This window comes from Neodiprion lecontei, chromosome 2 (assembly GCF_021901455.1).
Source record: "Neodiprion lecontei isolate iyNeoLeco1 chromosome 2, iyNeoLeco1.1, whole genome shotgun sequence".
Taxonomy (NCBI): domain Eukaryota; kingdom Metazoa; phylum Arthropoda; class Insecta; order Hymenoptera; family Diprionidae; genus Neodiprion; species Neodiprion lecontei.
Genome location: NC_060261.1, coordinates 38,846,042 through 38,872,585, shown reverse-complemented (window position 1 = coordinate 38,872,585; position 26,544 = coordinate 38,846,042). Strand labels below are relative to the sequence as shown.

At 39.8% G+C, this 26,544-nt stretch overlaps 2 protein-coding genes across 10 annotated transcripts in view; both read left to right on the top strand.

Moving 5' to 3' along the window:
• The window catches only part of LOC107219691 (potassium voltage-gated channel subfamily H member 8), an 83,472-nt gene extending 69,473 nt beyond the window's left edge, over positions 1 to 13,999 (top strand). For 7 of the 8 annotated variants that reach the window (XM_046731164.1, XM_046731166.1, XM_046731159.1 and 4 more), the window contains 9 exons: positions 1,608 to 1,821; positions 4,513 to 4,692; positions 5,444 to 5,652; positions 7,268 to 7,517; positions 7,997 to 8,265; positions 8,358 to 8,512; positions 9,127 to 9,292; positions 9,395 to 9,764; positions 10,066 to 13,999. In XM_046731164.1, coding sequence (XP_046587120.1) covers positions 1,608 to 1,821; positions 4,513 to 4,692; positions 5,444 to 5,652; positions 7,268 to 7,517; positions 7,997 to 8,265; positions 8,358 to 8,512; positions 9,127 to 9,292; positions 9,395 to 9,764; positions 10,066 to 10,289 — 2,037 coding nt within the window. In that variant the 3' untranslated portion in view covers positions 10,290 to 13,999. The remainder of the gene's footprint in view (positions 1 to 1,607; positions 1,822 to 4,512; positions 4,693 to 5,443; positions 5,653 to 7,267; positions 7,518 to 7,996; positions 8,266 to 8,357; positions 8,513 to 9,126; positions 9,293 to 9,394; positions 9,765 to 10,065) is intronic. The other variant, XM_046731161.1, reaches the window with a different exon arrangement.
• A 776-nt stretch (positions 14,000 to 14,775) lies between these two features.
• LOC107219692 (syntenin-1) lies at positions 14,776 to 18,957 on the top strand. Of its 2 annotated transcripts, none has more exons than XM_046731096.1 (8): positions 14,776 to 14,993; positions 15,920 to 15,989; positions 16,151 to 16,351; positions 16,645 to 16,758; positions 16,858 to 17,093; positions 17,172 to 17,325; positions 17,444 to 17,553; positions 17,625 to 18,957. In XM_046731096.1, the coding sequence occupies exons 2-8, from the start codon at positions 15,939 to 15,941 to the stop codon at positions 17,677 to 17,679; spliced, it is 921 nt and encodes a 306-aa protein (XP_046587052.1). In that variant the 5' UTR covers positions 14,776 to 14,993; positions 15,920 to 15,938; the 3' UTR covers positions 17,680 to 18,957. The 2 variants fall into 2 exon arrangements, with proteins under 2 accessions (XP_046587052.1, XP_015513490.1); XM_015658004.2 differs by having other exon boundaries at positions 14,777 to 15,057.
• Positions 18,958 to 26,544: the final 7,587 nt, after the last annotated feature.

The window sequence follows — 26,544 nt, the reverse complement described above, 5'->3', positions numbered from 1 at the left end:
CTTCGCATCCGGTTCTTGTGTACAATGGCGTGCAGAGTTATTTAGGGAATTCAGCGAAGTTTTGGAGGAACTTATTAAACCTCAGCAGGATTCACGTCATAAAAACCTCGTTGTGAAATTTATTGATGCTATTAAATACGAATACCTTCGAAGGAAATCGTACACCAAGTAAAATTTCGAATATTTCCTGTTCGTATTCAGTCTGCAGACTTGAACTTCTAACGAAGAATTTGTACACGAAAATTTTGATCTTCAACTTTAGAACTTCGACGAAAGAAAAAAAATACCGACAGTATTTTGCAATAGAATCTGCAGTAGCAATTACGGTGAAATTACTGAGTTCTAAATTTAAGTCAAAAGTTTACGTAAATTCTACTAAAAAATATTGGTAGCAGAACAGTCACGGCAATCGATGTAACATGTATAACATTCGTTTTTTTTTCGGTAATTATATCCCAAAGTATCGAGACCGTGGGCGTTGGCGTCTGAGCTCTGTCTCTCTCTCTGCAAACGAGAAGAAAATGAAAACGCAGACGTGACTTTTGGCGCAAATAGTGAAACCGAGATTAAATCTTCAATCCATGCGTTACTGATCGTATACCTACGTAATCCGACGAGCATCTGCGCCACCCACGTCAGTATCAACCCTTGATCATATTCATGGCTCCGTTATTCTGCCAGACTGCTGCCGGAGGGTGAAACGTTTTTCACCGTCCTTACGGGTTGCGTATTGACGCGTTAAAGAGGCTGGTTACCCGAAAATCGATACTTTACGTTAATGTTATTTAATACGCGACAGCGTAGATTGGATATTTATTAAATTACTGTTTTAGCAAGCTGTAATAATGTCTTTTAAATTACAAAAATAGAAAATACTGGAATTATCCCTCAGCAACAGGTTTGACTTGTATCCTACGTTTTGAATCGCTTCAAAATTGTGAAAAAAACTAGTAGATTGTTTTCGACAAATTCAAAGCAAGAGTTTTTTTTTTTTATCGTATTGGCATCGTTTAATATTTAATTTGACGACACTGCATTCGTATTGATCATGATGAACTAATATTGAATTGACCACTGGACGGTAAACAACAAAAATCTGTTTCAGTGGCATTGTATTAGAAAAAATACTTTTCTGACAATGAATAAAGTAAATCATCGAAGTGTAAAAGCGAATGTATCTTCTAGATTTTATAACCATTTCCAAGCGATTTGAAATGTGATATAAATGCATCTAAGCGTCCGTTTATCCATCCTCTATTTATATCATCTACTTTTGTATTTTCAAAGAGATGTTCGCAGCTCACGAATATAACAATTTGATAAGTACTCAATGTACTAATAATCCCGTACCGAAATTGATAAACAGTATCGATTTTTGGCGAATTAACGTCCTCAACACGATTCCTTTGCACGCGTAAGTAAAATCAATCTCGAAAGAAGACTTTCATATTGAAGTAAACTTCATAGAAGTTAGTGGATGAGCTTTTGATGCAGATACCCTCTTTCTCAAAGTACTGGAAAAATCTCCCCCGTCACATTCTCCGCGTCGTTACACTTTAACACAGTATTGTGAATACACGACGTCGCTAACAGTGTTTGATTATCAGGATTCGGGCCACAGTCACATTCACCTAGTCAAGTTAACCAGACTGCTAAGGTTGGCTCGTCTGCTACAAAAGATGGACAGGTACTCGCAATACAGCGCGATGATCCTGACCCTCCTGATGTTGTCTTTCACCCTGGTGGCCCATTGGCTCGCCTGCATCTGGTACGTTATCGCCGAGAAGGAGAGACTCCGGAACGACAGGGAATGGGATCTCGGTAAGTTGTGTCCTCATTAAATCCCCAGGATTGCTTTTAAATTATCTCACTTCAAATTACGACCTGCATAAACACCTTGCATAATCTTTCTCGCAGGTATTTTATTTTTCACCTCTCTTTATCCAACCTACCCAGCCCAGGAAAAAGTCTCTGGAACTGGATTCGATTATTCGCTAGAGTCTGGAAAGATTATTTTACTCGATTTTGAGAACACGCGGCATCGACTGGAAACATTACCCTTTACAGTAGCGGTGAAGACGGTTTGACTGCAGACCGGGCAAAATGATAGTTCGGCGGGGTGTTAGGCTCACGGGAGGAGAGGGGGTCGGATTAAATTGGCTGGGAAAACTCGAGAGCTGAGTAAAGATACTTTCGTTCTATCCAATTGTTGGATGGATCAGTTTTCGGGTGGATTTCGAAGGGCGGGAAAGGAAGGGAGGGTGGGAAGAAAGGTTGAGTTTCAAAAATTTCCTTCTCAAACAACCCCGCAACTCGTTAATGAACTTTGTCCATGCCATTTTATACAACGTAATGCGATCTTGCTCGATATTTTTCTCACCGTAAACGACCCCGTCTCAGGGAGTTGTAGATTTCAGGCCGCCGTGGCACAAAGGAAATACCTTCCCACTACTTCGACGACGCGTATCGCGTATGGAATGCACGTTACGCGCATGTGTGTGCGCGTGTGTGTGCGCGAAACTTGCGACACGTCATCAGCGAAGTGCCACGATGTAACGTCGCGGTTTCGTCTCTCGAGTTTCAGGAATACATTTTTTCGTTTATTAAAAATACACACTCTTTAGACCGTATCCAAGGTTCATTCGCAGCTTTCGGAGCTGAAAATACGTGAATATTGTATCATGCGCGTGAACGTGAAATTGAGGTAAGCGAAAACGTGTGAAAATTTTTTGATCCCTTCCCCCGTCAAATAATTTCCAATTGGGTCCGTTAAGAAACGTTCCGATCAAGAAACTCGTTGTGCATCGCTGTATTACGACGGATATATGTATTGTAGAAATTGTCTGAGAATTATCGGCTTTCACCGCAGACGGCAATTTCGAATCTATTGCCGATTGTAGTGATTCGCGCTGCACATGCGAAAAGCTCTCGGAACTGCTTCAATATTAAGTTCTACTCGTTTGCCTTGCCTTCGTCTTCGTCGTCGTTGTCGGCTTGACGTGAAATTGTTAAATCCTGAATTTAAAAAGACGGATTGACGTAAGAATATCTTTCGCGGATCCCTTGCTGCGGGTTTCAACCGCTGCAGGCTACAATTTAAACTCGGCGTTCGCGTTAACCTTTATCAATATTTACACTTTTGATCCTCCGCGAGGAAACGGAAGCTCTAAAATGCAAATGGGCGCCGCTCGGCTTGAAATAGCTTATACACAGCCTCACGAATAACCGTTCAACGGGGAAAATCACCGCTGACCGCGAAAAGCACTTTAAGTCCAGACTTGTTTGGTTCGAGCCGAAGCCAAGAAGAATATGTGACAAAGTTGGCGCGCCTAGTTTCTCAAAACACGCGTTCACTCGATCGGTCGGCTTTCAAAATAACTCCATTCAGTGGAAAACGGAAAATCGCAAATTCGCAAATTGCGCAATGCCGTGCAAGCGGTGGATTCGGAAGATCGTTACATCAGAGCTTGAGGCAAAGCCGTCCTGAATGGTTGGGCTTCGCCGGCATTGTATTACGATTGTGCAGGGACTTGGACGTACCATTAATCCGGAACCTCGAAGCATCTGAGCTCGGTTTCTCCAAGACGCAAAACCAGGCACCATTGTAAGGTTGACGTACGTTGAAATCCGCTCGTTAATATTGATTCTGTCAGCATCCGCCTCCCTTTCTCCAATTCAATGAATCCAACTTCGTTCCGTTCTCCTTTACGCACTTCCTCAGAGGCGGAAACACGTCTGGTCAGCTCTTCCCGCGTACAGGGTCAAACCTGTAGAAGTTTGCTCTCTCCGAACTCTCGGGGGACCCGCAAGCGACAATGGCTGAAAAGGCCGAAAAGCCCGAGCGCACGTCGACCCGGAGGATAAAACTACCCTCTCTAATCTCCGAAAAGATGAAAAGGTTGAAAGTGTCTAATTGGCGGTTCGAGTCTAGAATCCCGCACCCAGGAAAATCCAATCCTCGTTTCTTCCGCCGCAAGAATTTAGGTTACAAATATTACTGACCTCACGATAATAACGAACGTGACGTAGCAGCTTTTCAACGTTTAAGTGGTGCGCAAAAACGCAGGAACACGAACAACGCCGCTCAGACTTCTATGATGACGTCATGCTGACAAATCGTATCTTGACGATGACGATGGCGATGACGATGGTGATGATAGTAACGATTATCGTGGTTGTGCGAAAGCTCAAATGCTACACGTAGTTTGGAGGTGGATGATAATAATCACATCGCGCATTATGCCGTGCGCTGTGATCGGCAGGAATTATGCATACGAGGATAATTGATTAAATTAGAAACTCGCGTGTGGAACCGAACCACCACGTTGGTTGCCAGCGATGGAGATATCGGCGTGTGTGTTTCCCTGCATGCTTTTCACCTGCGCGAGTGTATACGTGTACAGTATACGTACAGTATACCAGATGGAGAGGGATATGGAGAGGGTGCGCTAATGGACCGCGTCAAAGCGAGCAGCCCTGTATTTTACTTGGTCAAATTTAATTGTTTTGCAGGCTGGATCCACACCCTGGCTGACAGGCTCAAGATATCCGTCCAGAATGTCACTCATTCGGAAAGCTACATTACGGCGTTGTACTTCGCTTGCAGCAGCCTGACATCCGTTGGCTTTGGTAACGTCTCTGCGAACACGTCGTCCGAAAAGATATTCTCCATCTGCATCATGCTCATCGGAGGTTCGTCAATTCTTTCATTTAATCAATTCGTGTAATACAGCATTGCGGCTGTATGGAAGGAGAATCGTAAGAAAAAACGAAAACGGTTGAATCGAGGTGAAAAAGAAACGTAACATTCACGAAGGATCTTTTTATAATATTTTTCACTTCGATTAGGAACGTAAAAAATTATCACCGTGCCGTACCATCATTCAAATGTATATTTAAACTGTTTTTGGAAAAGTTTTTGGCTTTAGTAATTTTTCTTACCATTTATAGAGTAGGATAGCGATAGAGATTGCGAAATTTTTGAACAAAAGGGTAAGAAAGTTTGATTCTGAAATTTAAACTTTAAATCTATACTCGCTTTCTACGTCATTTGGAACAGTTTCGTAGTTTGGCGTAGAAAATTTTCCCCAGGTTCGTAGGCGTAATTGAATAACAAGAAAGTCAAGCTATCTGTAATAAATGAATTCGATATCAGTATTGAATCGTCAAACTTTTCGTCCCGCGATTGAACAGGTTTTGAATTATAAATGGGACGGTTAAGAAAGTTGCGAAAATACGTTATCTTAGCTGATGATAAAAGGAGGACGGCAATATTTGAAAGGCGGAAAGGCCGCGATAGATTTACAGGTGGGTTGGAGGTTTGCCCAGAGTTTACGAAGCGATGAATTTTCGCCACGTCGCTTATATATATATATATATATATATATATATATATATATATACGTACTCGTCAATCATCATTGATGAGGTAACTTATTTTCAGCTCTGATGCACGCGGTTGTATTCGGGAACGTAACCGCCATAATACAGCGGATGTATTCTCGTCGTTCTCTCTATCAGACCAAATGGAGGGACTTGAAGGACTTTTTGGCACTGCATCAGATACCGGACGAACTGAAACAGCGAATGCAAGATTATTTTCAGACAATGTGGTCTTTGAACCACGGCATCGACATTCACGAGGTGAGGGAGGTGTGTAACGCGTAATGTCATCGTGTACCTAATCGCACTCTGTGTCGTACCCTGTCGTTTGTCATTTGTTATTTCTGCATCTGGAGCGAAGCTCGGACTCATCTGCGAGCCGACATCTGAACAAACAGAGTCAACGGAGAGCGATCAACTATCTGGAACCGAAAGCCTGTAATAACCCCGACTGCCCATGCCTTCGAGGCTTTGCGAACGCACGTAAATCCGTTTGAATATGGAACAGTGAATACGATCGACAATTACTCGCCGTTCTAGTTTTCACCCGACAACTAAAGTTTATCCTTTATTTTTTCATCTTGTTTTACTGCTGTTTCACTACTTCTTCATTTCTTTTTAGTTTTCTATCGTCAGTTTATTGTCACTCAACGGGATCGCGATATAGTTTCTTTTCTATTTTCTATAAATAAACGAAGCACGTAGTTGTTAAAAATGAATTTTTTCAACTCTCGTTACTTTTGGTTTTCTCGTTGTACACTTTGCCCGTTATATTTACACTCGCTTTTCGAAATCACGACTCAATAAAATCCGGAAATATTTTCACGAACGTTTTATTGTGCTTCGGATGTCAGTAATAATTGCCTGCTTTGTTCGTTAGTAAATCCTCTGTTTAGCTGATCCCTGCTCTAAGCTTATCTTTATTAGACAAAATAACTTGAAATATTTTACAATATAACCGATATCTGTATAATTTTTCATGTAACTCATCATTCATATTTAACCATCGCATTATCCGTGAAACATGCGCTAAATGTTTAGCTAACACTGTATAGACAGTTAATATCTGCTTCAGTTGTGGAATCGTAAAATTTGAAAGCTTTTTTTGATTTGCAGATATTAAGAACTGCGGAGACTGAAATAGAGAACAATCTATTTCCCGACTTTGCTTTCTGAATATTCATACGTAGCCATGGTGCTTGGTAATCATTCATATTCATGTTTATTTATTATATTTTATTTCAGAGCAATTATAAGAAGACGCGGCAAAAATTTATGCAAATTGATTATCGGATAAGAACAAATAGTTTTACACTATAGTATTGAAAAATGGAAAACTCCATACAATCGAAAATTTGAAACCCAACCGAAACAACAAATACTCTTTCTTTATTTCGCAATTCACGTATCGCTTTCATCGCTTTTTTATTTCCCACATTTTTGTTTATCCCCCTGATTACGATGCAAAATATCTGCATTAACAACAAGTAACAAAATTTCTTGGTCCAACGATGAGAATGACCGCGTAAAAACGGAAGCTGTAGTTCCAGACTTTTCCATCTAACTAACAGCAGACTTGACATATAACTAACGATGCGGCTGACAGTTTGACCGCGCGGTAGTTTGACTTTCGTTGGTAACATTTCTCGCGGTTTGACGGGCTTAAAGTAAAAGTTACGCAGAACAACGCCCTGCTGGTTATTAGCATCCGACTACAGTACATTACCGGTTGTTGTTGATACGACGAAACGTCGTATGAATCACCGTGAATTTAGAGGAAACAAATGACCGATAGCGGCACGAAGGCACGTGGCTTTAGAGGCTGAAAATAGTTGGACGTAGGAAAAAAAAATAAAAAAAAATGGTCGATGATGATAATCCACAGACGCTGAAGGAGTTTCCCGAAGAGCTCAGAGGCGACGTTTCCATGCATCTTCATCGGGAGATTCTCAGCCTCCCGATATTTGAAGCTGCGTCTCAGGGGTGCTTGAAGCTCCTTTCCCTTCATATTCGCAGCAACTTCTGCGCTCCGGGTGAATTCCTCATTCACAAAGGCGACGCTCTCTCCTACATATACTATCTCTGCAACGGGTCGATGGAAGTTGTTCAGAACAGTATGGTTGTTGCGATTTTGGGTGAGTGCCATCACCAGCTAGTCCTTTATTATACAAGCTTTGCCGAAATCGAACCCCCTCATAGGTTCAACAATCCTTGACAATGTCCTCCCAAGATTAGACAATATCATACCACAGCTGACACAATTAAATTTAGCGTCATCTCTCGAATCTTGAGTCACGACGAGTTTCTCTATCGTATGAAATATTCTGCTCGAAACGAAAAATTAGCTTCGGCTTGCAACGAGAGGAAAAAAAAAAAAAAAAAACTTACACGGGATCAATATCAAGGTAAGCCCTGGTGAAAATTTTTTTTTTTTTTTTCTTGACAATCTTTGAAACACAGAATTGTTACGTAACGAAATTTTTCCGAGAAAAACAAGAAAGAAAAAAAAAACAAACTAAAGCAACATTCTTTTCCAAGGATGTCACCCAGGTGTGAACGTCGTAATAAATTGAAATAAGAGTGAAAATTGGATGAGCTGCGACGTGATTTTCAGGGAAAGGAGACCTCGTCGGCTGCGACATAAGCATACACCTTCACACTGGAAGTAACGGGGGTGGAACGGGAGGCGGAGGATCCGCGCCAGTTGACGTGGTGGTAAAATCAAGCTGCGACGTGAAAGCACTCACCTACTGTGACCTGAAGTGCATAAACATGCAAGGCCTGGTTGATGTTCTCCGCTTGTACCCGGAATATCAGCATCAATTCGCCAACGATATTCAGCATGACTTGACCTATAACCTTCGCGAGGGTTACGAGGCAGAGGTCAGTTACTTGACCTATTTTGGGTTTAATTTTCGATTAACGAAAAAACGAAAACCAAAAAAGATAAAAAACGTGTTTCTCGCGTTATTCAGCAAGAGTGTGACATGAACGGTGTTACCTCAATGACGCTTCCGTCCATCAGCGAGGACGACGAAAACATTCCTGAGGAAGGCGAGACCTCGCCCCTCTCACCACCCAACAAATCTCCTCTTCACGCAGCTTCAAGTCCCAGACACGCCAAGCTCAGGTAAACCCATCGTGTATTCGATCGATTCTTGCATTATTATTTTTCCTTTTTCTTGTTTTCTAAAACCGTCTTACCATCGTTGAAAAGCAGTTCTTTGAAACGTAAAACATAAACTCACAAGGAAAGTACGTACTCGAGGTGTGGATCACCGATTTTCTTCGTTCCGTGATATATTGTGGTAGGTCAATAGGCGTTTAGCACATATATTTTCACATCATATTTCGATTGACTAAGAGGTAAAAACCACCCCTGAATTATCCCGCAGAAAGTAGGAGATGCAACCTCTGAGGTTAAAAACATTGCGGATATAGTATCGCCTGTTGATAGGAAATAATGTTTAATTGATTTTATTTAAAAAAATTCAGATTTTCGAGAGTAAGCCTTAGAAGTGGTTTTTACCTCTTAAACGGCTGAATTGGTTCTTAAACAGAGGGAAAAAAAAACAATACGTGTGTAATATTTATTCATATTGTAATATATTATGAAACTGTAGAATGATGAAAATCAGCGAGGTGTTTTCCTTCCCTTTCCTTGTCAGTGGTGGAAAAATCCACTTATAAAATAAAGAATTTAAATAACTTTCGTCACTCTATCCGCACGCCCTCGAAATTCAGGGACGAATACAAAGAGAGCCGGAGAGCGACGAGAAGCGTGCTTGTTCGAGGAAGGCCGGCGATCATGGCGCAGGAATCGGTCGAGGACCACATCCGAGGATCGGTAGAAAGGCTGGACTCTCAGGTGTCGACCCTTCATCAGGACGTGGCGACTCTGAGCTACGAGGTGATTATAACGTGGAGGCAGGCAACCTCTGGAAACATTCGATTCCGTTCCACTTCCGCTTCCGCTTCCCTTGATAACAAGAGTTCCCGCCTTCGTCCGCAGGTGCGAAACGCTATTCAGGCGCTCCAGATGTTCGCCAGCTCCCCCCAGAGCAATCCGAATCTCCCGGCTCCCTCGGGACGCGGGAGCGGCTTCCTCGCCAGGAGCTCGTCGCATCCTCCCGACGCCCTTTGCTGGGATCCACCTCGGCTGGCCAACGCCGTGACACAGACCGACTGGCCGGTCGACCTCTTCGAGGCCTGGGTCCTTGCCAATTCGCATCGGGCCCTCAGGATCCTGGGACTCGATCCGGAGCTCATTCTCAGACCTTCTCCACGCTCGCCGACGCCATCACCGTCCTCGCCGCCTCCGCCGCCCTACGAACCTCTTTCTCCTCTGGCCATTTCTTCGCCACAGTCGCCCCAGTCACCAGGTAAATTCCGAAACGTGTAAAGATGGGTTTTCAGGATTCTTGCGTGTGAAGTTAGACTCCCAAACACATATGATAGAGAAAATTCGCCTAGTCAGTCGGAAGCAATATTTTTAATTATTCTTATTTCAAGTCTTTTATATTGAGTTCCGGTGACATTAATTCGGGTTGCAAACTGTAGGGTGATCATGAAATGGGAAATAAAAAAAAGAAACGAAGAAATTTCACAATTAGCACTGTTATATGTACGTGTTGTGAACTATGGGACATTTAAGGGTTGTTTGTATATTTGTCGTTGCTTTAGGGAACAATAATTACACAATGAACAACAACCAAGAAAGAAGCGAGGAACCGTCGACAGCGACGGCATGTCAACCACCTTCGACGTGCTGGGATCACCGCAGTAAATTATCGCACCGTTTCAGTGCCGGCGACGCAGACAATAGTTCCCAGTTATTTCAGGCATTTAACACCCTCCATCGTCTCCCTGAGTCACGTTCGCTGAAATTTGACCCCTTTGACAGTTGAGCAAAAGCCGAGCGTCGCTTCTGGGACAAAGCTCAGTGATGAGAGGCCGGCCTTTGGAGAGGCTGCAGCGCGGTACCCGAGGAGATCATTATGACTAGGAGGCGGAGTGAAAGGCTGTGAGATTAATCGTTTTGTGCCGAGAACTTGAACGGAACTGCAACGAGGAAATACGGGAAGACATTGACCGGCTGCTCTTCTGAATTGAGCAAATTAAAATGAGACCTTGTCGTACCAAGAGGAAATATTTCGAGATGTATCCCAAAGGCTCGATCTATGATACATGGAATACGGAAAACGTGTATGCTTCATTTTCGCGATAAAATTATTACTTGCGACTGAAATTTTTGTCGCAAGTTTAAAATAAAAATAAGCCGCGTCATCGTCTAATCCCAGTCTTGATTAGGGTAGTATGAAAAAAAATCAACACGTTGTGATCTCTGAATATGAAATATGTATTCTGATGAATTAGCAAATTTTCGGCAATCCACATTACAAGATGACAGGGTGATGTCCCATTATTGATTATGCAGAAAGAAATGGACGTGTACATATGTATGTATGTACATGCTCTTTTCCTTCCAAACTGGCATTTCGACCTTCCGAAAAGCAATGGGGAATCCAAGTTTTCCGTTGGATACCTGTGGAATAAATCTCGACAGTATTAATTTTACTGTCTTGCCCAAAGAGACAGCCGGATACAGAAATGTATAATAAAAAACAATAGTAGGAATTATGAAATTTTTAAGCATATCCCGTGGCCGTGTATCTATCCATCTGTGAGTATACCTTAACTGATTAAGTAATGAAAATATAATTATATATGTATATTGTCATAGTAGTGCCTAACTACCAAAAACAGAAGGAAAAAAAAAAAACAAATTTGACACAAAGTTCTGTTCGTCTGAACAGAATAACAAATGCAATCATTTTGTTAAGTAAGTGTTAGTAATAATGATAATGATAAAATGATAGTGATAAGCTGTTGTTAAGTCGTATACATATATATTTATATCTTATTCTAGTCAATAAATGAGATCGATATGTATCATTACAGTTATTGTCATGTGAAGATTACGTGTGCTAGTTTACGCACATGTTTTCAGTCCAAAATGGAGCAGAAAAAACTTCGAATTGAAATAGGTGTGAGCTGCAACACAGCAACAGACAACCGTACATCGCTGATATGCAATTAATTACCTCACGTGAATACTTTTTCTTTGTGGAAAGTTTACGCGTCATTCGCACATACGTCTAATAATCTGTGAGGTAAATTGAAAAGATAGTGCTAGCAAATTGTGATTGATATGCGCGGTAAAATTATCGCATATAACGTTTTTTTGTATAGTGTATAGTGTGATTAGTTATTATCAATATATTATCATTCCATTGCGTGTTTTGTTTTCGACACTTTCTTTTCGTACGTCAGTACCGAATTATTTGAGACGATAGAAAAATCAATACGAAATCAATCGACTGGAACTTTTTGTTATTAAAATAAAAATTTCAGCGAACATCAGAATTTGATTTTTGAAATGGATTTTTATTCTGATAACGGATTATCTCTGAGTAGTTCAGACATCTTTTATCGTAACTCTGGCTCCGTCTACTGACCGGCAGAATCCTCCGAAACGTAAAAACAGTCGTACTATACAGTTATTGTCAATAAATGCACAATCTGAAAGTATTCGAAGCCATAAGCTGTTACTTATCAAACATTCACCTGGTGACCAATAAATATACACCGACAGATCATACCTTTATGTAACATTTTCGATATATTGACTTATCACTGCATTGTAGATAGAAAAACCATACGAAATAAAAATTAGCTAGATATTATATAACATTATATTATACAATATAATGTCTTGAAATATAACCGTAAGAAAGGTAATTATTAATTGTAAGTATATCTCAAACGCTATGTTTGGTGTTTTGTAAATACATTTAAAACGTGTGATATAACGGCACGGCTTTGGCCATGCACAATTCTATTTCTTCAATTGATATATCGTCGCTGTAAAATGTGAAAATTTGGCTTCGAGGGGAATTTCAAGAAAATATCGAGCTGGAAAATATTGTTCAAATGTTGGCTCGTTTAATTTCGAATCACCATATTGTACAAAAATATGAGCCATATCAAAAATGGGTGAAAAAATTAGAGTCGGCGTTTGTGTTAAATAGTTTTGATAAAATGAGATGAGGGGAAAAATTATATATTCACATATCGTAACGATGACAAGTTTAATATCGTTGATTACACGTACCGCGTTAATTTTAGGAATAATTCTTACTTGTGAACCAGTTTTTCATAAATTACAGTGAGTATGTAGCTGTTTTATAAATATTTCATATATTTTGTTATACTATTTCTATGCTCTCTACGTTACGATCGAATGGAAAGACATTCGAATAAAATTATTTATCTATGTATAACATCTATTATACGCTCACGTACCTATAATATAATTAACAACAAAAAAGTACGAATCAATTGATTTGTAGCGTTTGCTACATATACACGATATATGCATACGTACATGTATATGTATATAAACATGCAAGTTCGCACGTCTCGTCGAAAGGTGAAGAAATCTTGTGTGCAAAAATTCACCCGAAAATTATACTTATGCCACATGATGTAACGCTTGCATCAATTTGATTCTCACGCTTTTTATCGCCACACACCCTAGTCTACCGTTATACACAGATCTCGTCACGATTCACTGCTATCATTAGAAATTCTTAATTAAAGGCGATAAATGGAAAAATAAAAATATATTCGACGATGCCTGACTATTGCGAGTCATCTGTGACACGCGAGATGGTGAACGCAGAGCGTGAAATCAAATTACGTGATGAATTTGAAATAGTTTCATTCGCGGTGTCACACTGATTCGTAACTCTCGTGTAAGTCATGAATTTTTGCCTGTATCCTGGTGTAATAGACTAGTTAGAGAACCCAACGTCGTAGAGAAGCAATAAATGGAAAATCTGGTCCACGTTGATAAAGAATGGATTCAAATTAAAAACGTGTATATGCGTCGAGCGAAGTCGCTGTCGACTCTTCGAATTTGAAACAGGTCCTTTTAATGTAAACCATTGATCCGTCGATTCGTGATTATACGTAGTCACGCCTGAATGACGAATATTATGGATTTGAAACATGTTTTTAATGAAGGAATTGTTAGGCAAAATTTATATTTACAAGTGCAGGTCACTCAATTATTGTATAATTATATAACTATCATTATAAGAGTCTAATCTCCATCTTCGGCAAATCTTCACATCACATACGTATTAGTAAAGGTCACGGGTTTGGAGACACTGATTAGCATACAAATTCTATTTCTGAAATACAAATATTACATCGTTGTTTTCTTTTTGTAGATTCCATTTCTTCGGATTATCACAAAGCACATAACTCCATCATTTCTATACTTGTAATATTCCTACTGAACTCGTGCTGAATTGTATTGAATAGAATTTTCCCTGTATTTCGTGAAGTGTATGAAGTAGTAAAATTTGCCGAAAGCTGGCTGATCGAGTACTCTTGGTGCGGGAATTCTGAAAGACATAGGCTGTAAATATTCATATCTGTTTACTATATACGTTATCTACGCTATGTTGATAGTTTATACTTATTCTTTGATCAATGAATAAATAACAAATGAAACAATAACACGTAATAACGACTATTTGAATTCAACGCGCAAGCTGCGTACAAACATTCATATTATTATTCTGATACCGCGACGCGATGATGTAGCAAGTAGTACAGAAATACCGACTTATCGATTCTTGAGATTTGCTTTTATCCATCCAATGACACTGGAAATTTCATAAAACATATAATACTGAATTAATATCTTAATCTTAAATCACTTTTCGTAACCGCTTCTTGTTATAACATATATAAACTATAATTTCCAAATTCTGCGACTTCAAAACGTTTACAACTGTACGTTCGAGCCGGTAACTGTTGCCCCTTTTCTCACATTTTATCATTAACGATCCACCCACGCGCTGCAACTACGTCATATTGCAACGGTAATAAGTGCATCGGTGTTAATAACCTCGAGAGGAATTCGTAATACCGGAATACGGAGTACAAGCCGGTGAAAAAGAACAAAATTTCATACGTTGGTCGGTAGCAAAATATCCTCTCCTGAACTTTTAACATTTTATTTTAATCGTCAATAAGTACAAATAGAGCTCCGGTTCTATCGTGTAAAGAAGGGAACAAGGAAGTTGCGAAACCGGTGTTCGGATGAATCGATCAGGGAATTCCCAAAAGTGAGTGTCGTGTTTTTCCACTTCCTAGAACGAAGTTTCACCGCCTGAGGGCAGCACGTTGCACGATTCGCTTGACGTTATTCGAATGCGTACACGTACTGCCTCTACTTTTCATATTTCCCGCCATCCAAGCATTCTCACTGGTTGACTAAACTTTGCAAACCAGTCAGAATGCTCGGATGGCGGGAAATGGGAATAGTAAAAAAGCGTAATAAAGCCCGTTGTGCGTGAGACAAGCGTGACAAGTGATAGGGTTTGGCAGTGCGCTCAGAGTTCTTTATTCGATAGTCTGCTTTTGTATCGTGCGGCATATTCTCGACCACATTCCGACATTCAGAGCAAGGCGGTTAGTTGAAACCGTTGAAACTTTGCTTTCCGTGCCGCGAGGGTGTGACTCTGTGAATTAAAGTGCGATATTTATAGAAGAAAGGAAGAATCAGGGCTCGTCCACGTTTCGTTGCAGATCACGCATGTGAGTTGAACAACGTTTACTGTTCCTGGAACGCCTTTGACAAAGAGAATCTAATATCTGTAACACTACGAGATATTCCTCGCTGCATGGTCTCTTTCCCGACCTTCGCTTAACCTTTGAATTAGGATCAATGAAAGTATAAAGCGTTTGAAACCGCAGGCTGCACAACCACCTACGTGTTTATTATGTGTTTAAAATTTATCCTAAGCTTCTGCTCTACATTTTTGTCAACGGTATTTCTAAGGAAATCATTTATCGTCATTTCCTCCTTCTTTCCTCCAAATAATTCTTGAAGAATACCGAATTATTGAGAAAGTTGAAACTGAGGTATCGGTTTTTATGACCGAACGAATCTTATTTCTGTACAGTAAATAAACTACGTATAACGTGATTAAGCCGAAAGCATGTAGAGTGAGATAAGAGACTTCGACAAGCTTAACATTTTTCTTCGCACAGTACTACTTTACATTCAGACAAGAACTTTGTTCTCGGTCAGCAATCGATAGTGCGAGTCATCTGAGAAGCAGAATTTCCTCCTTTATAAAAAAAATCTCACTGTAGTTCATACGTATTTTATCTTTTCTCTATACATTTCTGATCTGAAGTTTCACCACTTTGCTCCACTCAAACAGAACAATCGATAGAAATTTTTATGTTTAATTATGCTCTGAAACGCAGTTTTGTTCTCTAATTCTATAGGCAAAAATAATATTAACACTATCCAAATTTTATGTACAATACTGTTAGCAACACTATCGAACTTTTTTATCTGAGTCATAGCGATAAGCTTTGTAGGCAAGTACGTGACAATACCACATCTGATAAAGCACTAACTAAGAGAGTTATATTTTACTAATTACAGAGTGAACCTTAAAAGCAAAATGTCGCTGTATCCGTCCCTGGAGGATATGAAGGTTGATCACATGATCAAGGTAGGTGAATGCACCCTGTACCTCCTCAATATGTCACATACTGTGTATAGTCTCTTTTCCATGCCTTGTAATAATTCATGTGTCTTTGGTAATCAATACTTCTATGTAACTTCTACCCATCCTACCTAGACCGACTGACTCCTCCATCTCTCTGTCTCTAGGCTCAACTTCTAGCGGATCAACATTACATTCCGCATCCGCCTCAGGTGCCACAAAATCCTCTCCCACAGGCAGCTAGTTGTCCTTCAGCTCCGGAGCATCACATTCTTTATCCAGCTCTTGGCGATTATATGGGATTAGAACTTAGTGAAGATGTGATAGCTGCCAATATGCCTGAGTATGCAGTTGTCAATCGACAGTCGGTATGCAATTCAAACTTTTTATGCTTCAAGTTTTTTTTAAAGCGAGATTCTTACCGAGATACTTGATTATTCGACAAAAATAAATTCACAAAAATTAATTTGGTATAAGCAAGCTTGTACAATACCAGAAAATGTTTTTAAATGACATCAAATTTCTCTGTTATCATATGAAATTTGTAAGAGTTTAGAAATTTGCGATATATTGTGTCAATTTTATTTTAATCCTTTGTAAGTTCCTGCCTGAATTGCATGAGCAGCAATTAGCTTTAAACTAACTTTTTATTTTTTTACAGACTGCCTTGGCACCGCAAGCTCCATCAACTGGAAGCTTATCTGGTATGATTGCTCCCCTGTCCGGAAATTCTTTGGGTCTGCAGAGAGCACACGTCACCAATGGCATTCGAGAGGTATATCGATTACTTTCATTACTAATTAAACTTCTGGTATTCAGACCAACCAAAAAACATACAATAATGTAATCAACTTGGTTGTATGTTTTCTCGCAGCTGACTCTGTGCAAGGACAAAGATGGGAAAATCGGCATGAGAGTACACTCTGTGAATAACGGAGTGTTTGTTTGCCTCGTGAGTCCAAACTCTCCGGCATCTATGGCAGGTCTACGTTTTGGCGATCAAGTATTGGAAATAAACGGAGTCACTGTGGCTGGTTACTCCATGGATCAGGCGCATAAACTGTTGCGCAAAGCTCCCAATAATGGTATCAAAGTCATAGTTAGAGACAGGTAACATGCTCATTTTTCAACCTATTTGTATTTTTCCAGCCAGAATTAGTTTGAAATAAATTTAATCTGTTATTTTAGGCCATTTGAAAGGACAATCACATTGCACAAGGACAGCGTTGGCCATATCGGCTTCCAATTCAAAAATGGAAAAATCACTACATTGGTGAAGGACTCTTCAGCTGCTAGAAATGGGCTATTGACTGACCATCAACTGCTTGAAGTTAATGGCAAGGTAAACTTTGAGAAGCTTTGTTGAAAGTAATATATGATGCTTCGAATTACTTTTTTCATACACAGTTGGTCATCGAATCAGTTGCACTAACTTGTAACTAAATTTGATGTATTTTCAGAACGTGATTGGGTTGAAGGACAAAGAAATTGGTGCTGAAATTGAAAATGGTGGTGATATCATAACTATCACAATTATTCCTTCCTACATTTACGAGCACATGATAAAAAAGTACGTCAATTTTTACTTAAACTTTTCATTTCCTACAATATTCTGCACAAAAATTTTCTTTCTCCTTACAGAATGTCCGGCAGCTTATTGAAATCGGGAATGGATCACTCCATTCCTACTGTTTAAAGGACGGCAGTGGTGATTCGAGACCATATTTTTCCACTTTCAATTAAATCTAACCCAAGTATATAATCAAGCGATAAGAAACACGTGTCATATTTACTTGAATTCATTATTATCATATACCCGCTGGTTATTGAGTTATCTTTTGCCATTCACTGTAATTATGGTCAACTGAAAATATGAATTGCATTGGTAAGGAATCAGCGAATGGTAACGAAGGCCTTTAACTTTGTGAATCAACGAAATTCGTTGAAAAAAAATTATTTAAATAAACAAACCTTAGACTGTAGAATTATCTTATACGGTGGCTTGATACGCAGGAAATCATTAGATTTCTGGATCGGCATCGCCGAACAACGTTGCCTTAGTTATTGCACTGTCATTAATGTGCCAATTGACACCACTACCTTAATTTTTTTTACGTTATAGAGAACTTAGAAGTATTCAATTATAAACGAAAAATGAAAGAGAATATCGTATTCGTATTATTCGTTGATCTTTTGAACGGGAGATTAATGAAAATGTGTACGCGAAGAGACTGAAAAGTGCATCATATAATACAGCGTTCAATAACTCACAAAGTCAATCAATAATTATATTGATTTTCGAAGTAATTAGTTGCTGACCTGCGCAAACGTGATACCTTCATGTTTAGTTTTCATCTTTTCAATATTGGTTTTCTAAGACTCGTTACAGTTTCCGTTTCATAGGTTTCAATTTACCGAGATATTCCTTTTTGAACTTAAAAATAGATATTTTTCCTCGCAGCCGAATTTCATATCGTGATAAAAAATACCATTTAATGTATGCTTGTTATTAGTGTATTATCCGTTCCAGTTTTAAAGTAACATCTGAACATTCAGACTATATGTATACATAAACTTAATGTAACGATCAAATATTTTATTACTGAACATGTAGAGGAAAGAAAACAGTTAGTATATGGTAGCGTTAGAATTTTTTTAAAGTCATTAAATAGAAAATACATTGTTTATATAATTTGTTACTCGCTATTTCTCTTGTGCCATTTATTACCTAATCGAGGTAAATGAAAATATAGTATATATGATATACACACAAGACACGCTCACACACGGTATATATTTATAACGTAGCGTAGAAATATGTATTTTGAACAATCAAATCCAATCCACGTAAGTTTATTCTAATATATAGTCGTGTCTTGATAAGATAATTAAGATATATATATAATGCATTTAATGTACGTGATTTTTTGTAACACGCGATTCTGAACGTTATATTATAAATAAAAATTGCATACCAAGCCGGCGCGTTCTATTCGAAACTCACGTAAATGATCGAGAAAGGCCCTTTTAGACACCAGCATTATTGGACACCGAAAATAATCGGAATCTATATTGGACACGGGAATTATTTCACACAGCCGGATCGAACACCAGCGATGTTGCGGAAACGGTCCATCGGCCTCCAAAGATTGAATACTCGTAAATGTATTCAAATGCTCGATTAGAACCTAAATTATCAGATGAGGAAAAGTAATGGTGAACTCCCATTATCAGACTTATCGTGGAAAACGAGAGACTCTTCTATTTGAAGTGGAAACTTCAGCATTTCTTTTCCATGTCTGATCAGGCTGTGTCCAATCGGGGCTGTGCCGAATAAATCTTGGTGTCCAATCGTTGCTAGTCCACTAAATCTCGTGTCCAATATAACTTTCGATTATTTTTTATGTCCAAACGGGGTTCACCCAAATGATCTATAATTATAATTGAACGATGAATCAAGTGGAATTTATTTTTCGTAACGGGTAGATTTGTAGTAGTGATAGCGTTGTGGCAGTATTTCGAAATCAGCCTTGGAATGAGAAATTCTATGGTGAAACTAATCAGACATAGTACGATGCATCCGCAGTAAATATAAAATATACTTCGAATTTTGTAAGCGCTTTGTGTTTCTGAAAACTCGTCCGGATTTTTGGAACTTAGGATGTTTTTAGCGTTCGTTTCGCCGAGATCCCAATATTCCATAATACCGGCTTCCGCCAGGCGTAAAATTATGTTGTCAATTGGTTCCCGAAGGTACGATTTGTTACTAAAAGCCATAACGACGGGATATCTCAGCACGCAATCGCCGAATGTGTGAAAACGCAATGATTCGTGATCTCTGATGATCTCCTGCTTCTCGTAATTCACGTAAGAAGCTCGAGTTAGCAGAGCATAATTCGCATCGTACTTCAGCTTCTGCGAAATATTCGTATCGTTATTATCAACCATGAATCGTTCGATCATTATAGGGGTGATCGCGCTCTCGTTGACTTGATCCTTGAGAACTTGAAACTCATCGAATGTACCTCCGACCACTAAATTTTCATTTATTATTCCTTCCTCGTCGACAACCTGCTGCGTGCCTCTGTCCGTGGCCAAAATCGAGGCTAATGAACTTTTGTAAGCCGTCGTCATCACTGTCGCGTAAAACAGATAGACTAAGAGCATGACTCTACCTCCCGTTGATAATGACTCATGGTGTACGGGATTTCCAAAGTGAGTTTGGATGACGTCGAGAAGTATTGCGCCAAATCCGGGCCTTGATCGTTTATCTGAGAACATAATGGTATTACGGTATCCTGAGAAGAATCTTTCACAATATTGTAAGAAACGAGACATTCAATATTGTTTATCGATAATTGATCATACTCATTTCACTCATCGTCAGTTACATGAAAATAAGCGAGTATTATTCGACTTACCAGCTAAACGACAGTTACTGAAATGATATTCAGAAAGTTTGATCCTTCAATGGTATTTTCTTGCTGATTTTTGGTAATTTAAAAAATTGGAATGATTGTACGTTGACACATTTTATCTATAATTTTTAAAAAACCGAATAACTCACCACTTTTTGCCACCCAGATATTTTGATGAGCGTGTTCGGTGGCACAGCTGATGATGAATATGAGGCCAACCCAGATCCAGACGTTCCAAGAAAATTCAACCAGAACGGTATCATTCTGCCATCTTATCATGCGGGGAACAGCCCAGACAACGCATTCCTCATCGTACGGTACAGACATAGTAACTGCACCTCGAAGATAGTTCGTCGGACGTAATCGCCCGATACCAATCTCCGAAGTTCCAACAACAACGTCCCACGAGACGGCGATTTTTTTCGAAAATCCCGTTCGTTGCGCCATGGCTGGGTACTTCAGTGCCAAGGTGAAGTTGAGTTTATCAGCGAGTACTAAAAGTAATTGACCTTCTCGACCCCCGATTATGGTCAACGAACCGTTGAAGTTATTTTTTATTACCATTTTGGGTTGGAAGATCGTTGTGGTAACGTGAACTGGACATCGGTTAAAGTTTTGTCGCTGCTGGTCTACATTTTTGCCAGCTCTGTCAAAACCGAAATCTTCTTGCCAAACGGTTTTCAGACGAATGGTCAGCGAGCACTTTGGCGTAAAGAAATCACCGTAAAGTTTTACCACCCCGTCGTTGACGTGTGCAAACTCGATGTATCTGATGGTGTCTTGAACAGGCAAATGGAACATCAACCAGATCTTGTGCCTCTCAACGATTCCGTTGAAGACAAATAAAACTCTGCACTCCCTGCAGCGTGACAGAACGTCATAATTTTGGTAGTACGTCTGTTTGTTCAAATTTGCTAGGAAAAATACGACCAAGCTTCCCGGGCTGAGTTCTCGTGGATAACGAATTTCTTCAGACTCTGTATAGATCACGTACGGATAGCTGTCTAGCAATGGTCGAGTTTGTTCTACGTGACTGGAAGTCGCTCCAAGGATCGTGATGTGCCGAGTCTCGTATACTTTCAAGAACACCTCTTTGAAATCTTTGAAAAATCTCTTGAGAACAGTATCAGTTCTACAGTTTGACGGAATCACCTTTTTCAACAAAGGATATCGCTCCGAATTCACTCCCTGGCAAAGTACAAAGTAAAAGCACAGACTTTTCATCACCGAGATATACATCGTGAATTATTCGTGATCTAAACGATTGGGATTTAGGTTTCAGTGCCAGTAGAAACCAAAACCTGTTTTTCGTAATTGTACTTCTCCTAATAACACACTTGGGATGAAATCATCTTGAAATTATTCAACGTTGCAGTTATACTGATAATCGACGCGAAAGAGCTTACTTATCATCACTTTGCAATCGTCGTTAAGAAGTTATTCACCCCATTCAGTGACGAATGCATAAAAAACCGTTTTTTATTGTAGCTCTGAGCTGTGCCCGTTACATTCGATATGTGAGGCTTCATCTAGTTGCCAACATCACGTCAACTAGTTCTACTTCAGCCAGAATAACATTCCCAAACCCAAAGACGAGGTCATTAATGAAACTCTCAAGGGATGTCATACCCTTCTCACAGTGGCAGAGAACTTGGAAACGTGATGTGCCATAATAATTCATCGATCGCGAACTAATCACGCCTCAACTGGTACTTCATCGCGAAAATTATTGATCGAATCTGATGTTATTCTCTCTTCGACATCGAACGACTTGACTTGATGACTCCTAGCCAACATTTTAACACGAGAAAACACCACCGATAATTTTGAAATAATATAATAGAAGCCTTCGTTTCGTGCGTTAACATCACGTGTGGGATAATGATGAATTTTATCGTTGCGTACGATTTTCTTTCCGAAGGAACATAGACGTCTTAATGTTTCACATTTTAGCGCGCATGTTTATTATAACACACGCAACCTGAACGTTATATTATAAATAAAAATTGAAGTAATAACCGTTGCGTTGTGTCCGAAACTCAAGTAAATAATCTATAGTTGAAAGATGAATTTAATGGAATTTGTTTTTCATCGTAGGCACGTCGACTGTAGTGGTAGTGTTGTGACGGTATTTCGAAATCAACCTTGGAACGAGTAATTCCACGATAAAACTAATGAGACATAATAGGATGCATCCGCAGTAAATATAAAATATGCTTCGAATTTTGTAAGCGCTTTGTGTTTCTGAAAACCCTTCCGAATGCTTGGAATTTAGTATGTTTTTAGCGTTCGTTTCACCACGATCCCAATATTCCATAATACCGGCTTCCGCCAGGTGTAGAACTATATCGTCAATTGGTTCCCGAAGGTATGACTTGTTGCTGAAAATCATAATCACGGGATACGTCAGCACGCAATCACCGAACGTGTGAAAGCGCAATGATTCCTGATCTCTGATGATCTGCTGCTTCTCGTAATTCACGTAAGATGCTCGAGCTAGGATAGCATAATTGTCGTCGTACTTCAACTTGTGCGAAATATTCGTATCGTTATTATCAATCACGAATCGGTTCATCATTATCGGAGTGATCGCGCTCTCGTTTCCTTGCTCGTTGACAATCGCGAACTCATCGAATGTACCTCCAACCGCTAAATTTGCGGCAATTATTCCTTCCTCGTCGACAACCTGCTGCGTGCCTTTGTCGGTGGCCAAAATCGAGGCTAATGAACTTTTGTAAGCCGTCGTCATTACGGTCGCGTAAGCCATATAAACTAAGAGCATGAATCTACCTCCTGTCGACGATGATTCGTATTGCACGGCATTCCCAAAGTGAGTTTGGATGACGTCGAGAAGTATCGCGCCAAATCCTGGCTTTGATCGTTTATCTGAGAACAGAATGGTATTACGGTATTCTGAGAAGAATCTTTCACAATATTGTAAGGAACGAGACATTCAATATTGTTAATCGATAATTGATGATATTCAATTGCATGAAAGTAACCAAGTACCATTTACCAAAAAAATGATAGTTGACATTTGCTTCCAAGCTGATCATTGGTTTCATCTAATTTGATGTCAATCACTCACATCTGATACAGACCTTTTCTGAGAGAGACACTTTACATCAAACTAACGATGAACTTCAAACTTAATCGTGACTGACGAGTTTTTTACATGAATAATGGTCAGTAGTGATACAGTAACAAACTTAAATGAGTTTCTAAAGGTTTCAAGCAATATTCATATTTGTGAGGAGTGCAATTGAACATGTATTAGTACATTTTACCTGCAACTCGCTAATAATGGTTTCCTTGTTCTGAAGAGTAACCAACTCACCACTTCTTGCCACCCAGATGTTTTGATGCGCGTGTTCGGTGGCGCAGCTGATGATGAATATGAGGCCAACCCAGATCCAGACGTTCCAAGAAAATTCGACCAAAACGGTATCATTCTGCCACTTTATTATACGGGGAACAGTCCAGACAACGCATTCCTCGTCGTACGGCATGGAAATAGTTAGTAAACGTCGAAGATCCTTCGTCGGACGTAATCGCCCGATACCAAACTCCGAGGTTCCAACAGCAACGTCGTACGTGATGCCCATTTTTTTCGAATATCCCGTCCGGTTGGCCATGACTGGGTATTTCAGTGCCAAAGTGAAGTTAAGTTTATCAGCGAGTACTGAAAGTAGTTCACCTTCTCGACCTCCGATTATAGTCAGCGTACTATTGACGTTACTTTTAACGACCATTTTAGGTGGAAAATTCGTCGTGGTAACGTGAACTGGACAACCGTTGAAATTTCGTAATTGCTGGTCCAAATTTTTGCCAGCTCCGTCGAAGCCGGAATCTTTGTTCCAAACGGTCTTCAGATGAATGGTCAGCGAGCACTTTGGCGTAAAAAAATCACCATAAAGTTTAACCGCCCCGTTGTCCACGTATGCAAACTCAATGTATCTGATGGCATCTCGAAATGACAAATGGAACATCATCCAGATCTTGTCCCTCTCAACGATTCCGTCGAAGACAAATAAAACTCTGCACTCGCTGCAGCGTGACAGAACGACATAATTTTGGTAGTATGTCTGTTTGTTTACTTCTGCTAAGAAAAATACGACCAAGCTTCCCGAGCTAAATTCTCGTGGATAACGAAATTCTTCAGGCTCTGTATAGATCACGTGCGGATAGCTTTCTAGCAATCGTCGAGCTTGTTCTACGTGACTGGACGTCCCTCCAAGGATCGTAACATGCCGAGGGTCGTATAGTCTCAAGAACACCTCTTTGAAATCTTTAAAAAATCTCTTGAGAACACTGTCAGTTCTACCGTCTGCCGGAGTTTCCTTTTTCAATGAAAGATACCGCGTCGAATTCACTCCCTGGCAAAGTAAAAAGTAAAAGCACAGACTTTTCATCACCGAGATATACATTGTGAATTATTCTTGATCTAAACAATTCAGATTTTGGTTTCATTTGGTTGGTTACCAATCGAAACTAAAACTTTTCTGGTTGTTAGCTGAGCCCGTTACATTCGATGTCTGAGGCATTATCTAGTTGCCGACATCACGTAGTCAACTAGCTCTACTTCAGCCACACCTGACGCACCTGAATCACATTCCCAAAATCAAAGGCCAGGTCAGTAATAATGAAATACCCAAGGGAACTCGTAGACCACCCACCTTAGCAGAGGACTTATAAACATGATGTGCCATAATATTCCATCGATCGCGATCCAATCTCCCCAGTTAAATTTCGCGTTAGAAAATATTCCGGTCATTTTGAAACAATAGAATAGAAAGCGTGGTTTCGTGCATTAGCATAATCAATGAGAGTATATTGGATTTCCTTCTTCGTAAGAATTTTCTGTTGAAATAAACGTTCGAATCTCAACCCTTGGCTGACACTGTGAGGTCCCAGACGACACCACTCTCATCCATGAACCGATGATACTCATTCTAAACCAATGGTGGAAAAAATTTTAAAAAAATGTATATAATTTTAATTTCTTTCGGGTTGTTACGGGTAAGATCATGTAGACTTCGATGAGCGCCAGCCAAGGTGTTATTCGACTGTTTTAGGGTTCGTACACGACTATTAAGCACTTACGTACCACTACTCCCAATGCAGGAAACGATAGAAGAAGAAAGGGATCTGTTTTAATGGAAGTAGACGATTTAAATTGTATAGTTGGTTTATTATTAATGATCAAGTAATTGAATTCCAACTGCGATCAATGTAATCGAGTCAACTTTCAGCGCGAATGTTTTGTAATCGGATAATTCTAATTCCCAAAGTGAACGCATTAAGTCACACAAGTACATAGTTTGAAAAATTCAGTCCGTGCATCACGAATTTTAACGAGTAATTCAATGCAGAACGTCAAGAGACAAACGGCTACGCAGCAACAATAAAAAATCAATATATTACGGAACTTGTTTGAACCGAAATTATCTGAATACTTTTCTGCACTTTTCCGCCTCAGTATCTTGTCGGTGTTAGTTTCGTCGGTATCCCAATGGTGCATGATACCGGATTCAAAAAGACGTTGGATCAGATTGTTTACCGGCTCACGGAGAAACCGTCCATCCCGGAAAACAATGACCGTAGGATGATACAACACGCAACTATCAAAAATGTGAAAATTAACTAAATCGTTAGTCTTTGCGAACAATTGTCTCCAGTATTTGAAAGCAGAGCGTCGTCCTAAGAACGCAAAGTCCTGATTAACTATCAGCCGGTTCCAATTTTCAGTAACGTTATTGTTAACTACGAATCGGTTGACCAGCTGCGCCGTTAGCTCGGATTCGTCGGCTTGGTCCTTAAGTATTTGATAATCGTAAAGCGATCCGCCAACTGTAAGGTTTGCCTCAATTATACCCTGAACGTCAACGATACTTGGCTCATCTTTGTCCGTCGCTAAAATCGAAGCCAATGAAGTCTTGTACGCCGTTGTCATGACCAACGCGTAGCTCAAGTGAATTATCAGCATCACTTTTCCCAGCGTAGCGTACGGTGGACGGGTTGCAGGGTTTCCCAGGCGAACCGAGAAGGCCTCGAGAATACTTGCCACAAGTCCCGGGTAGCGACGGTTCCCTGAGGACAACAAATCAGGTCAAAAATGCAAGCAAACGTAGCACAAACTATTT